At 42.1% G+C, this 14,794-nt stretch overlaps 1 protein-coding gene across 1 annotated transcript; it reads right to left on the bottom strand.

Moving 5' to 3' along the window:
• Positions 1-5,887: 5,887 nt before the first annotated feature.
• Positions 5,888-8,859, bottom strand: neurod4 (neuronal differentiation 4). Its single transcript, XM_015967860.3, has 2 exons — positions 8,648-8,859; positions 5,888-7,631 (listed from the first exon to the last, which is right to left on the bottom strand). The coding sequence occupies exon 2, from the start codon at positions 7,623-7,625 to the stop codon at positions 6,561-6,563; it is 1,065 nt and encodes a 354-aa protein (XP_015823346.1). The 5' UTR covers positions 7,626-7,631; positions 8,648-8,859; the 3' UTR covers positions 5,888-6,560.
• Positions 8,860-14,794: the final 5,935 nt, after the last annotated feature.

Consider the following 14,794-nt stretch of genomic DNA (forward strand, 5'->3'; position numbering starts at 1 on the left):
TGCCACCATCTCAGCCGCATCTTTTCAAGCCTTGACCCTGGACAGATGGCCTGAAGCCCCTCCTTTTCAATACCAACTGTTGCCCCAGTAACATCTGTTACATATAGGAGGACAGTGTTCACCGACAGGGCCTGCCGGGACACTTGTCTGACCCTGAGAGGGTGCAAGAAGCGTTGCAGGACGATTTGGAGGCTTGGAAACTGCATTGTGTGTCCGTGATCCAACATATTTCCTAGAAAGCAGTCTCGTAGCTTTGCAGTTTTAACTATTTCTAGAAGAATTTAGATGTAATTTTAGTAAAGGTGAACCTGAATTGGGTTTTTTGTTATTTCCATTGGAGAAACAAGTAATTTGCCCCTTGTGTGACTGATTGGATGGCTGGGTGGATGACACACTGGATTAAAAATGTCATCCCTTCTCCAACCTTCCACTGTTGTGGATTAATGTCTAATGTAACACTCTGGCCACTGAGCCCAGATCAGCTGCTTAATTCTCTTTTATCCGCTCACAGCAGATAAAATAGAATATTTTTAGACAAAGTAATATACTCCTGGGTGATGTGACATTTCTAATGAAACCATTACGTTTCAACTCCTGGACTTTTGTAATTCTGTTGTGAAACATTCTTGGAACCGTTTAAACTCCTGAGGAGGAGGAAGACCAATGTTTATTTCAGAAATATTGTGAATCGTATTGATTACAAATGGGAGTTTAATCGAGATTTGGATACGTTTTCTGTGTCAATCCACTTATCTGTACATGCTCCAGAAAAAGAACAAAGGGAATAAACAGAACAGATTGCAGGAATAAGCCCATCTAGGGTGGGAATGTTTTGGTTATGACTGCCATATGTTTTCTGCAGACACAGTAATATAACTTTAGTCCACTGCTGCGACATTCAGATCTGAAATTTAGAAACTACATTTCCATCAGTTTACTGCTTCGTCTCTGCTGGGCAAACTGTAAACAGCAAAATGTAGCAGATGGACAGACAGATGTTACCAACAGAAACTTTACAACCTGAGCTTTCCATCAGACCCCATCTGTTGCTCCTACAAGCAGAACCTCCCTCTGCCCTCCTCATCCTCTCCTCATGGGCATCTATCAGACACACTCTCCCCCGATGGCCTACCGCGTCCCTAAATGACATCAATTGCCATCTCAAATGACCCTATGCTGACAAAGTTTCATGTGAGTTTGCATCTGTTTGCACAAATGTTGGTTTCAAAGCTAATTGCAATTGTCTTGCATCCATTTCTGCACAAATGTAACCTGTATGACAGGCAGGTGGAATAAGCCTGGATCCTGGGAAATTTGCAGGAGCAAAATAAATAAAAGTGCGAGGTCTTTTTTCTCTCCCTCCTCCACCTCTAACATGTCTGCAGTTGGGTGTTTGGGCTGCCCGTTCTCTCAGACACCACAACGCTCCTACCTTGGCAGTGTTTTGTACCATCGTCTAAAAAGACCTCCATCTGTCCCTTCACTCAGCCCATTGTGGAGTCCCTAAGCCCAGAAACTTCCACAATGCGGTGGGCGTGCAGAGGGGGGCCATGGTAAACACGACAGCATCCAGATCCCATTAGAAGCTCTTTAACTCCTACACCCATTTAGTCTGAGGGAACTCTGGGAGGGGACGGCCCACCCCTCTTCATCATGCACACCACTGTCACCTTTATACACCAGAGGTAATGAGCCTGCTAGAATCGCCCGCTTCAATCTCTCATACTTTAGAGCTAATTTCTGTTTTTATCACAGTTTCATAACTACTTTTAAATGTGTAACTGCTTAAATTTTTGTTGACGTGCTTCAAGTTAATCAGTTTTCAAAACAAGAGAAGCAGCTATGAAGGAGATGAGATGAAAGGATAGCTGAAAATGTAGGGATTTAAGATTTCATGTCACAAGTTACAGCCCCTCTACCAAGTGAAACTATTCACTTAACAAGAAATGGCTGCACTTGTCCACATAAATTTCAAAAAACAAAAAAAAAACTGCATTTTATAAATGTCACATTATCCTTTATTGTTCAATTACTGAAGTAAGCTTTTTTTTTTCTTTTTTTTGTTGTGAAATCCGCCACCAGTTCCTTTACCTTTTGGTTTGCGGTGAAATTCCAAACATTTTAGTTTGTTCAGAGAAGGGGGGAGTCTTTGGATATAAATATTACATTCTCATGATATTGCATGATTTTCCTAATGTCCTTCAACCTGATTTCATTTATTGAATTTCAATGAAAGGAGGTCATTTTACTTTTTATTTTTTTGCATTTGTTTTGCACTTCAAGTCTGACATCTTTGAATTTTATCCCACACTGATGACCTGTCCCCTTTTAATGGTGTTCTCCTTTTCCTCTTCAAATAAACCTTTTCTCTGTTCCGTCTCACAAACAAATGTGTAACTAGACTGCATTTTGCACCTCACATAGCCGCGCGAGTGTGTGTGCATGCATGCATGCATGCATGTGTGTGTTGGGGGGTGGTGGGGTCTCTGTATTTGCCTCAGCTTACAGGCAGAGGGATTATCAGCACACAGACACTGATTAAAGCCTTCCAGCCTCCTATGGCCCCAACAGTACAGTCTTAATCACAATGCTTTATCCCTCCATCTAGCGCCTATGGATCAGAAACTTTTCATTTGTGCTGCTCGTGTTTGGCCATTGGATTAAGAACACCCAGAACCTGAAACATCAGCAGGGCAGAATGAGACATAAAGGTTGAACCAACTTTATGCTACGCTGTGGCTAAAACACACCATCTTTATGTTTTTATATATTTGAAAATGCTCAACTTGTCAAGTTTTGTGTACAAGCCACAAAATTACTGATTTCTCATGCAAAACTAAAACTATCAGAGCCACCTGACTCAAGATGAGAAAACAAAGCACTTTATTTTGAAATAGCTTTTTGCATATAAAAACATCTCTTTCTGAAGGACATGTGAAACTTTGGAAAAACGTGTCATTTCTAGACCTTCTTAAATGTTCTGATGGGACCATTAAACTCTGCTCCTGCCCCAATCCCCTGTATCCATGCTTCTGTGTTTTGTAATCTTGTATCCAAAGTCAATTTACGAGGATTATTTCCATATCCACCCACTCGTGTATTTGGACTCCAGAGGATAATTCCCATTCCCTGCCCCCTACAACTTTTTGTCATAAGAAAAAAGCAGCAAAACAAAGACGATGTGCGCCAGATAACTCTGCCAGCACTTTCTCACAGGCCAAGTGTCTATCTGTGGAGCTATGTGTCACTCCCGTGCCAAGGCCAATGCACGAGAGCATAGAGGACAAACTTGTGAATGAAGAGCGAAGACCTCTGTCACCTCATCTGCCCTCTTGTTCACTCCTTCCTCCGCTTCTGTTTTTCCACAACATGTTCTCCCTATTTCCCCCTCATCCTTCTCTCTCACTCGCTCCTCTGTTTCTCCTCATCTTGGCCCAGCTGTCCATCAGCCCCGCCTCCAGCCCCCACCCACCCCCCCGCAGTTCCCCCAGCTGTCTACCCTCCCTGAACAAGAATCCCAACAACAATCGAGGTCACAGGTCAAGAGAAAGAACAGGCTGCGTTCACAATGAACCAGCAGCGCCCACTGAAACAATCATTCGCTTTTCTTCCGCGGCCGTTCTCCACTTCAGCCAGGACTGGAAAAGACAAACATTTGGAGTGAGAGCTGAAGAGAAGGAAAGTCCTCTTGGACAAAAACTTTCAAAGTACCTTTTTACCTCAGTGTGATTGTCCAAAGGACCACAAGGATAAACACACTTGTGCACACCATCTCTAACCCTCATTAGCCTGTTTCTGCTGACTTGTTCTTTGTTTATTCCAAGTGCCATAATGTCCTTCAACTGCACAAATGAAGTCAAAACCAATGATGTGTTCGTTAGCTGAGTGATATAAATGTGTTGGGAGCTGATTTCTCATCTCAAAGGATTTGTGATGATTTTTTATTATATTTTGTTGTTTTAATAACTTTAAAAAGTTCGCCCTAACTAGCAACACTTGTGCTGTTACCTCGGGATGGCATTTAATTAATTAATCTATTTATATGTGAACGTGTGATTTTAGCCTACGGTGTATTGGCATGAGCCAATGATGGGAAAACAGAACATGTGAGTGAAAGTGAGCGATGGGGTCACAGAAAAGCCTCTGACAAATTCACCTGTTCCCCAGAGCGCTTTTCCCATGGCCCAAAACCTCTGAGCAAGTCTTTAATGGCATCACACACACGCACACACAGAGATGCTTGCATCCTGCAACAGAGGGAGCGATTAATTCTCTTTTGATGTTACATTTTGACATTAATTACTGTGAAACAATTCAGAGCAACAACAGTCAGATTATTTATTTTCATTGGTTTAGGATTCTGTTTTTCTGTGAGTTTTTGCTGAAGTGTTCATAATACAATAACAGTTACTGGGGAGAGACTCGCTTGTAATTTAACTTAAAAGGTAAAGGTTAAAAGGAACTGAGACTAAATGTGTGTATAATTAGTGTGTTTGGAAAATTACAGCACCAAAACCTTTGATTTACATATGCTAAATTTTAGTTACTGGCTTGAGAGACAAAAGGATTCCCTTTATGAAGGATCGGCTCTTTTAAAGCAGGTTTCTGTGAGGAAAAAACGGGCAAACGTCTTTCATCATCTATTTGGAGAAAAGGACATTAGTTCTGAATTGATTGATGGGCTAATGGCTAGTCACACTGGCCCATGGATTGCTGGTGGTAAATGGTAAATGGCCTATATTTAATATAGCACCTTCTAGAACGCTGGAACCCCCAAGGTGCTTTACAACACAATCAGTCATTCACCCATTCACACACATATTCACACACTGGTGGGGATGAGCTACGATGGAGCTACAGCTGCCTTGGGGCGTATACTGACAGAGGCAAGGCTGCTGAGCCCTGGTGCCACCGGTCCCTCTGACCACCAACAGCAGGCAAGGGGGGTTCAGTGTCTTGCCCAAGGGCACAAAGACAAACTGGGCTGGGCTCGAACCTGCAGCCTTCCGATTACGGGGCAAGCACTTAACTCCTGCATCACCTTCACCCCCGGTCTTCAAGCTACTCCCAAAAAAATTGCAGCAGGTTATTCAAATAACTTTCAAAATAAACATTTACACTTGTATCATTTGGTTTTGTTTATTCTGGCTGAAAAGAACGTTCTGTGAGTGCGTGTAAGTGTGTTAATTTTAAACTGCTGGTTGAATTGCTATGAACATTTTCAGCTTAGTTCTTAAACAGTTGACTGAATTTTCTGTCCTCACTGTGACTAGCCTGTGACACTGTGACTAGCTTGTCAATCCAGTCAGAACTACTTAGTTTCTCCAAATGGAGGCTATTCAGAGAGCTACAAGTTCATAACCTTTCAACAGTAATTAACGTCAAAACATCTAAACTATAAGATACAGGGGTAGCAGTAGCTCAGGTGGTAGAGCGGGTTGCCTCATGATCGGAGGGTCATGGGTTCGATTCCAGCTCCCGCCAGGGGTATCCTGCTGTTGTGTCTTTGTGCAAGACACTTCACCCAACTTGCCTGTGTTAGTGGTGGTCAGAGGGGCCGACGGCGCCAAATGGCAGCCTCGCCTCTGTCAGACCTCCACAGGGCGGCTGTGGCTACAAGTAGCTTACCATCACTAGCAGTGTGTGAATGTGAGAGTGTGTGAAAGCGTCTTTGGATGTCTAGAAAAAATGCTATATAAGTGCAATTTATTATTATTATTATTATTATTATTATTATTATTATTATTATTATTAATGTAAAAAATACAAAGGTTGTGTAATTATAGTTCAATCTTGACAAATTGTTGTTTAGCTGATGCTCGTCTAGTGAAATATGATTTAAGAAATGTTTAAAAAGTCATGCCACACGCTTTTTCTATGGAAATAGTATATAATATAAGACTATTTATTCAATTAAGTGCGAAACAGCAAAATATTAACAGAACATGACAAATAACTGTGACACAAGAACCTGAAAGACTTCAAAATAAATAGCATAAATACAGTAGAGTGCCCAGGGAATGGCAACAAAGTACAGAGAGACAAACAGTGTTGAGAAGAAAAAATATTCTAAAAAGATGCAAAGTTATCAAAATAAATATTAAATACAGACATAAATAAAAGCATTGCTTTATATAACTCGGGACGTTGACTGTAGACCTTAGTGCACAATTTCAGATGGGTGATTTTTGGATTAATTCTTGGGTTCATTGACATTTTTAATCTTTATTCAAATCTATTTTAATTTAGTAAATGAATATCATGTTTTTCCTCTATAACACCTGAGAGGGATGGCAGATTCAGAAATAGTTGGAGACTAATTACTAACATAATCCAAAATAAGAATAAATAATTTTTAAAAACAGGTGCATTTTGCATCAGGTAGACTGTGTTGTGGTAATGAGTCTCTTTTCTGAGCTTTCACTGCTCTCTGAGACCTCGACAACATAAATCAAAAACAAATTTTTCTATACAATCAGTTCAAGGGTTGTCATTTTACAGCAGTTTATACAAAAGTAGTTGTCTCTGTCTCTTTAGTCACTTTCTGGTGCTATCACTCCCTAAATGGTGCCTATTTGAGAGGCAATCAGGTGAGAGGAGGTGAAGGAGTCAAAGGCCACATCCAGGGGCAGCTCATAACGTGATGCCTGAAAGACCGGGTGAGCCTGAGGCCCCCTTGGTAAGCTGCCAGCCGTGGAGGTGGGGTAATGGTGGGATGAGAGGTAGTGGTGGCCAGGATGAGCCGTGAAGTTCCTCTCTGAGTCGTGTGGAGAAGGCTCTTGCTTCAGGGCAAAGTTACTACTGATGCTGAGAGGGGGAGTGAGGGGCCCGTCGTATGGAGGGGTGCCGCTGCTGCACTCATTAGGGGAGGGGTTGTCGTACGTGGGCCCTTTCAGCCCTTTCATGTGAAGGAGGTGTGAAGCTTCCAGGGAGCCATAAGGAGGGCTGGGGAGGCCTGGTGACGGGTAGCTGAGGGGATGTCCAGCCACCACATCACTCATTCCAGAGCCTCCACACTTGTCCTCCAGCTTGTTCAGAATTAGAGGAGAAGGTCCAAGCTGCAGACAACCAGCCACCAAGTTGCTGGTGGGCTGGGATAAGCCTTTACACAGCATATCCACAAACCCATGGCTCTCTGGGGACTGACCATTCTCTAGAACCTCAGACAGAGCCCAGATGTAGTTACGAGCAAGCCGAAGAGTCTCAATCTTTGACAGTTTCTGTGTTTTGGAGTAGCAGGGCATCACTCTCCGTAGATTATCCAGAGCGTTGTTCAGTCCATGCATACGAGAGCGCTCTCTGGCATTGGCTTTGACCCTCCGAGCACGAAATCTCTCTTGTCTAGCTTTGGTCATCTTCTTCCTCTTGGGGCCTCTCCTTTTTGGGCCATTCTCTCCATTTGGCCCAACTTCCTCCTCGTGATCGTCATCTTCCTCCTCTTCTTCCTCCATGTCCTCACTACCCAGTTCTGTGTAGGAGCGGATCCGGCCCCCCACGTTCAGGTCATGGCGACCTCTCATCTCAGGACTTTCATCTCCATCCTGAGAGCTGCCATCCTCCTCCAGCCAGCTGAGGGAACTCACCAACTCGCTCACGTCACTCTTCCCAAAATGTTTGGTCATCATTTTGATCTAAAGAAGAACAGTTCAAAATGTTATTTTTACATCATAGTGCATATCTAATCATTTGAACATATTTTTTGTTTGTTGATGTCCAAAGCTAGTGCCTGGCCGATTACACAAGAAATCATGAAAGGGCTCCAGAAACTCTGTCCCATTTCAGCACTGCTGAGTGGACAGCTCTCTCTCTCTCTCTCTCTCTCTCTCTCTCTCTCTCTCTCTCTCTCTCTCTCTCTCTCTCTCTCTCTCTCTCTGTCTCTCTCTCTCTGTCTCTCTCTCTCTCTCTGTCTCTCTCTCTCTCTGTGTCTCTCTCTCTCTCTCTCTCTCCTGAGTTATTCTCTCACCATTGCAACAATTAAAACTCTAATTTAATCTTTATTATTTTTATATATAGGAGGGCATATTTCTTGCAAGTTGACATGGGTGAATATTTGGTTACCCGCTGTTATGCTGCATAGAGACGGTGCCAATCTGGGACACGGCGGGATTTACTGAGCCTATAAAACTAAAAGATTAAATAGGCAGCATACAAATCAACAAACATGCGGACAAGCCGCCTACATCATCTTTAGGACAATGCAGATCAGAGGATTTATCTTTCTGATTAAAATGTCTTTGTATTTTTATAGATTTAAAAATTTAAATAAAACTTGGACGCATTCTGATTGATTAAATATTTATATAATTATTAATACCAATTGTGGACAATTATTTAGCTTTATTACTTTGCAGAAAATGCCCTAATTATTGTGGATAATCTCTAATCATCAGTGTGGTGCAAAAGTGGGGCAGATTAATATAGTTTTACTCAAATCCCTGCGCACGCGAGTTATTTCTGATGAGTGCCAGTAAAAAAAAACAATATATGATGATGACAAAAATGTCATTTTAGTTTAAATTTAAATACAACACACATTTAATCATTTTTTCTAAATTGTTGGTGAAAATATTTTGGCTCACGTTTAAAGTAAACATAACTTTTTTTTCTTTTCCTTCGTATTTTCCTCTCAACCTGTGATCAAACTCACCTGTGTGGAAATCCAGCCAGAGACAACTGCAGCTCAGAGGATGGAAAATAAATTTCCAGAACAACTTCGTTTATTGTCTCGCGCACCCTCCAGAGTCCCAGACTGTGCTTCTCAGTCCGTCAGGCAGCCATGCACGCGCTCGGAACTTTCATCTCCAAATGGCACGCTCAGACTGATGTTTTCTGCCTATAGCCGGGTAGGCGCCTCCCTCTATTGCCCCACCCAACATCAATTTATCCAAAAGCGCGTGTCGGGCTCGTGACTAGGAGTTTCACCCTGGCTCACAGAATAGGGAGGTCATTATGCATCCTTTGTAAACCCAAACTCTGAGGGGTGGTAGGTAAAGGCGTGTAGGCTACATCCACACGGTGATCAGTGCTGAAGCTTCCAGGTCGGAAGAAGCTTTCCTCCCGACTCGTCTTAAAAGATTGCTCACCCATCTGAACAATAATAGGCTAATTGGCGCAATAGACACACAAATTGCACAAGAAGCTCTGATGCATGCTGTTTGTTCCACCACACCATGAATGGAGGCCAGAACATGTTATTATCTCATAAATGAGAACTCTCCGTTTTATTGTCAATGTGTCACGTGATCTGGCACGTCGCAGATTTCCAATGATTTTTCTTAAGCATCTTTGGACATAAAATAAGAAAAAAATGTCTGGTGTTCCGCTTTTCTGTCCCGTGGGTTAACTGGGCTATCTTAATCGACTTCCTGCGTGATCATTAGTCGGTTGGGTTAAGATTTTTCCACCTAATTAAACTCAGAGCAGGCCTGGTCGGTGTTTGCTGAGTTGGGACGCTCCTTCTTGCGCGCATTTAAATGATTTTGACAGCTTGGTGCTGAAAGAGCAGGTGTGTGCGTTGTTCACCCAATTGTTGTCTTCCATTTTTAGCGTCATGCCCTAGAAAACAATCTGATTATTGAATCGATTGATTCAATTATGGGCACACAGGTACTCTATAGGCTTAAACCTGATGAACTGGAGTGAAGTAAACGGACCACAAAGGGACTAATACTTTTATCCATGATTGTTGCTCTGTCATGTGCTATTTATTTGGTTTTAATAAATAATTAGTCTATTAAAACAATAAAAATGCTTCGGTATCATAAAAGCCCGCCAGTCTCGTGCGTGGCGAGCCGCTGCGCAGTAGGAGTTCATTGTCATTACTCGCCACTGACAGCCCAGCTCTCGCGACTCGCACGTGCCCCAGCATGGATCCCGTTGTGCGCGCGACTGCACACAGCTGTGCTCGTGAGGTAACTTTGGCAAAACTGTGGCTCTTCTAACCCCCAAATTCCACTACCTCCGCTCCGCTGCGCTCCGCTCCGACACGAACGCCGGAGCAAAATCGGTCCCGTTGTAGTAGGTTTTTTCGCGCGCCACGTTTCCACGTAGGGGGAAAAGGCGTGTGCACGTGACTAATTGGTAACGTTGCATAAAACAGGCACTTATCTAACGATTTATTTGGTCATAGCCTAGCAGATGGCCGAATATAAGCGTTTGGGGGTTGGATGGAGGGGGCATCTGTTGCTTGGATGCGCAGGCGTCACTCAGGCCTTAAACTGAAACATCTAACGGTCCCTGCTCTGGTCAGGGCGCTGGTCAGAAAGGCGTGTATGGAGAGAGATCTGTTTTGTGGGTGTGGGTGTGTTTCTAGGACTAATATGATGAGCCCAGATCTCCCCATGGTACACACTCTTCTGCCCCCAAATCAACACTCCCCCCTTGGTCCCATGAGTGGCTTCAACACACCTGCAGACTGGATGGGGAATTCAAGCTCCCATCTCCCACAGTCCCCATTGGCATCCCAAATGACTGACTATGCGGGAAGGAAATTAGCCTGCTCCAGTTTGGGCAGCAAAAGCCTCTGGATGAGGTCATGGTCTGAACTAAAGTTTGAGGAATTTACAGTAAACCATTAAACTGATGCAGCTGCAACACACTGGTTGTTTAGGACACAGATTACATTTTTATTTCCAGAGTATAATAATAAAATGCCAAGAAGTCAAACTTGTTAAAAGGAATGACCAGAGGACGAGTCATTATCTGTGACCGTTATTGTCGCAGTTGGTGGATCGCCCCTTTGCTTGCATTTACACACACACACACACACACACACACACACACACACACACACACACACACACACACACACACACACACACACACACACACACACACAAAACGTGCCACAAGTGAGTTGTGTCACGCTCCTGTCCCAGGGGACTCAAGTGGACGGGGAGGGATTTATGCACTATGCTGACAGATGGGTCCTTGTTCCTGTCTTTTTCTTCATCTCTATCTCTCTCTCTCCCTCTCTCTCTCCTTCACCAACCACAGACACACTCGCACACCAAGATCACAAGAACACAATAGGAATTAAAGCTCTAGTACACGCACATGCTCTCTGGTCTGCTTCTGAAAGCTGAGCCCCTTGTAGTGATCATAAAAGATGGAGGCAGCTTGGATTTGATTAAGGCATGGAGGAGGCTTGGGGGTTGGGATGTGCCATGGGGTGGCAAGCCTAAAGTTTGGGGAATTATGAGTTTTGAACCAGCTAAGTAACTGTTTCTTTTCCTTACATGCTGTTTGACAAAGTTCAAATGCATGTTCTTTGTGTCTCTGATTGCTTATTAGTTCAGACGTCTCCGAGCTTTGGAGTTGCCTTGCATGCAACTTCATACTTAACAACTTGACAGTGTTGCATCATGTAAAAATACATTTTATGGGAACAAAAGTGCATTTTTTGTGTGTAAATCTAGTAATAAATGTATAGATGTCTGCATAATTAGAAGTTAAATGTGAATTTCTATTGTCTAACTTCCAGACAAACTATACAACCTGCAGGTTTGTAAAACAATATAAAACATTAAGTGCAGTGAGAGTTTCATGAATGGATTACTCAAAATATAATCCCAGGTTTTTTGGATTTTACTATTCTACTAACATACTGTGTGTGTGTTTATATATATATATATATATATATATATATATATATATATATATATATATATATATATATATATATATATATATATATAAGAAAATGGGATGTCATGTCCATATAATTATAATGTCAGAAGCCAAATCCTGCAGTGTATTTAGATAAGATCTAGCATTTCATCTTGACATTATGAGCAGATTGCTTATCGCTTATTCCCCTTTCTTTGCGCTAATGGCTTTGGAAAACATTCCAGTCCAGCAGAAATGTGGCCAGAGAATGGGAATCAGGCCTGAGGGCAATTCTCACTAAGTGAGGAGAGATCCATTATACAAAGGTGGCTGTGGTTTCAGATTCAGGATACTTTACAGCCTCCATCCCAGGACATCAACACTGTTTTTGGTGTGCTATTTGATGGTGCAAGGAGGGGGAGAGAGAGAGGTGGGGGAGAAGGATCCATCTGCCATGCTGCCGGCCCTCGGGGAGATGGGTTCATCCCTGGGGTGTTTTGGAAAGAGAGTGGGTCTGAAAGGATTACACCCAACCACTCATCAACGACGCTAATCTGTGGGCCCCCATGCAAAATACCATCCAGTCTAAACAACAATTTGTGATAAAAGATAGAAAACCAATTCACCATGAAGGGATATCTTACTGATTAAGAACAACATGAAAAGGACAAATACAGGTGAGTCTTTGTTCAAGAGATTCAGCAGTAAAGGTGTTACTGGCAAGGAGCCACAGTAAATCTGTGATCAGGTGCAAATATCCCACAAGTGGCCCAGTCTGAATCCCAGTGTGACCATTATGCAAATGGAGCAGCTAGACAAGCCTCAAAAATACATTTGTTGAATAAAATAAAAAGCCTTTAATAATCAAAACCAACTGAGATATCTGTATTTAAATAAATGATATGATTCTGACCCAATCAAATCAAATGTTAGGAACAATAAATTAAAGTGAGCTGATTAGATTTTGAATTGAATTGACAAATTTATTTTTTCTATTAATAAAGCATCAAAGGTTCATGAGATGAACTTCTTATTGCAAGGTGAGCCCTGCAAAGCCGTTCCCCGTGAGTTTTTCCAAATGTCTTGTCACAGCGGGGATCGACCCGAGGTGCAGCTGCTGAGCTGCTGTCATCTAAACATCCGATAGAGAGAAAAGGACAGAATCAAGTTACCACTGATTCCACGCTTCTCTCTGTTTGGTTTTGATTCATTGTGTCTGGATTCAGGGAGTTTAAAGCTCCAACTATAAAATAAAAAGCTGCATTATGGTGCCAGTCCTCCAGGGCACAGGGAACCGGAGCATCCCGGCTTGCACCTTCTCTGCCTCCTGCAGGATACCCACCGGCTAGGCTGCCTTAAGCTCCCTCTCCCTATAGCTTCATTGTTTATTGGGCCCACCGCTGTCAATATTAAGCCTGGCTAATGTGATCTAGAAGCAGCTGGAGCAGCCCTGATTATTACCATGGCACAGTCGACTGAGGGTGTAATATCATTAAAAATAAATCAGGTGGTTTTGGAGATCTGCTGATGCAGGGGGGGCTATGAATGACATTAGTCGTGAGAGCCGCTGTAATTTCATTAAACCGTTGGGGGCACCTCAGAGGATCTGTTAAAACATTTCCTTTAAGTTGGAGTAATTGAATCTGCTTTCACAACACTCAACACAAAGTGGGGAAACAAGGAGGATTGATAACATTTCCAGTTCAGTATCTGATTATTTAGAACATGGAACTGTTGACATACATGGACAGAAAACACAAAAGGGATAACATTTTAATTTTCTAATTACTGCATATAGCCATATTGCTGATAATCCATTCCAAAGGATATTCCTGAAATGATTAGAGGCCTGTTGTGGATTATTGTTTGAAAAGATTGAAGAAAACGTGAGGCCCTGCTAATCTTCTTAAACTGTTTGACACTGCGCTGTCTGCTCGGCAGACTAATCAGCAATCAGCTGGCTGCTGCAAAGCCTGACTGGCTCCATCATCACATCAAACAGATACAGTAATGACAAAAATTTAATATTATAATACTGAAGTTGTTATTTTATTATGATTTCCCGATATTTTTTTGTATTGATTTTTAGTTTAAATGTGTTGCGGTGATTATTTATGTCTGAAATGCAATTAAGGCACCAGGAGCTCCACTGGTCTCTTTTTGTTTAGGTGCATGAGACGTACATGGTGATTTCAGGGCCCAGTGAGCGTGCAATGGATTGTAGATAAATCTGCTACTGGAAGACAGTAGACATTAAGATAGATAGATAGATAGATAGATAGATAGATAGATAGATAGATAGATAGATAGATAGATAGATAGATAGATAGATAGATAGATAGATAGATAGATAGATAGATAGATAGATAGATAGATAGATAGATAGATAGATAGATAGATAGATAGATAGATAGATAGATAGATAGATAGATAGATAGATAGATGATAGATAGAGATAGCCTTCTTTCCTTGTGTAATTTTCTTCCTAGGATGCATTGCTTGTGTGTGTGTGTGTGCGCGCGCGCGCGCGCGTGTGTGTGTGTGTGTGTGTGTGTGTGTGTGTGTGTGCGCGCGCGCGCGCGCGCGCGTGCGTGCGTGTGTGTGTGTGTGTGTGTGTGTGTGTACTTTTTTACAACCCTCCTGTTGTGTCTGAAAATGATATATCAATAATATGGTGTGGTATGGTATGGTAAAAAATTATTGGGGTTCCGCAACTTTCTTGTCTAGTAGTGACATCTAGTGGCCAAATTGTAAACTGCAGAGTCACATTTATGTTGGAACTTAGTTAAATCAGTTTTTTCACAATTTTAACACGGGTTTTCACGTGTAACTAAATCATGTTGAACATAATTCAAAAACATCTTTCTCTTGAGAAAATAAAATGCATGATTTACATGTGTTTCACTCTGTGCTCTTCTTTTCTTCAAGTGAAACATGTTTTTCTTGTGAAAGTGGATGTCTTCATGATGCAGGTAATGATATTTTAGACAAATCAGTTACTGTTTTAAGTCAAAGTTTTGAGATCCACAAACATTTAACAAGCTTTGAACAATACATAATATTTTTGATACCAGTGAAATCGTGGAGATAAGTTGGAAAAGCTGAAGGTTCCTGTACTCGGGTAGCACTGCATGAAACCAAAGCAGTGGAAACAACTGAGTTCAAGAAGACTTAAAATAATATGTGT

The sequence above is a fragment of the Nothobranchius furzeri genome, chromosome 15, assembly GCF_043380555.1.
Source record: "Nothobranchius furzeri strain GRZ-AD chromosome 15, NfurGRZ-RIMD1, whole genome shotgun sequence".
NCBI lineage: Eukaryota > Metazoa > Chordata > Actinopteri > Cyprinodontiformes > Nothobranchiidae > Nothobranchius > Nothobranchius furzeri.

Coding starts and splice junctions, on each gene's coding strand:
- neurod4 (XM_015967860.3), bottom strand. CDS start 7,625: ATGATGACCAAACATTTTGGGAAGAGTGACGTGAGCGAGTTGGTGAGT.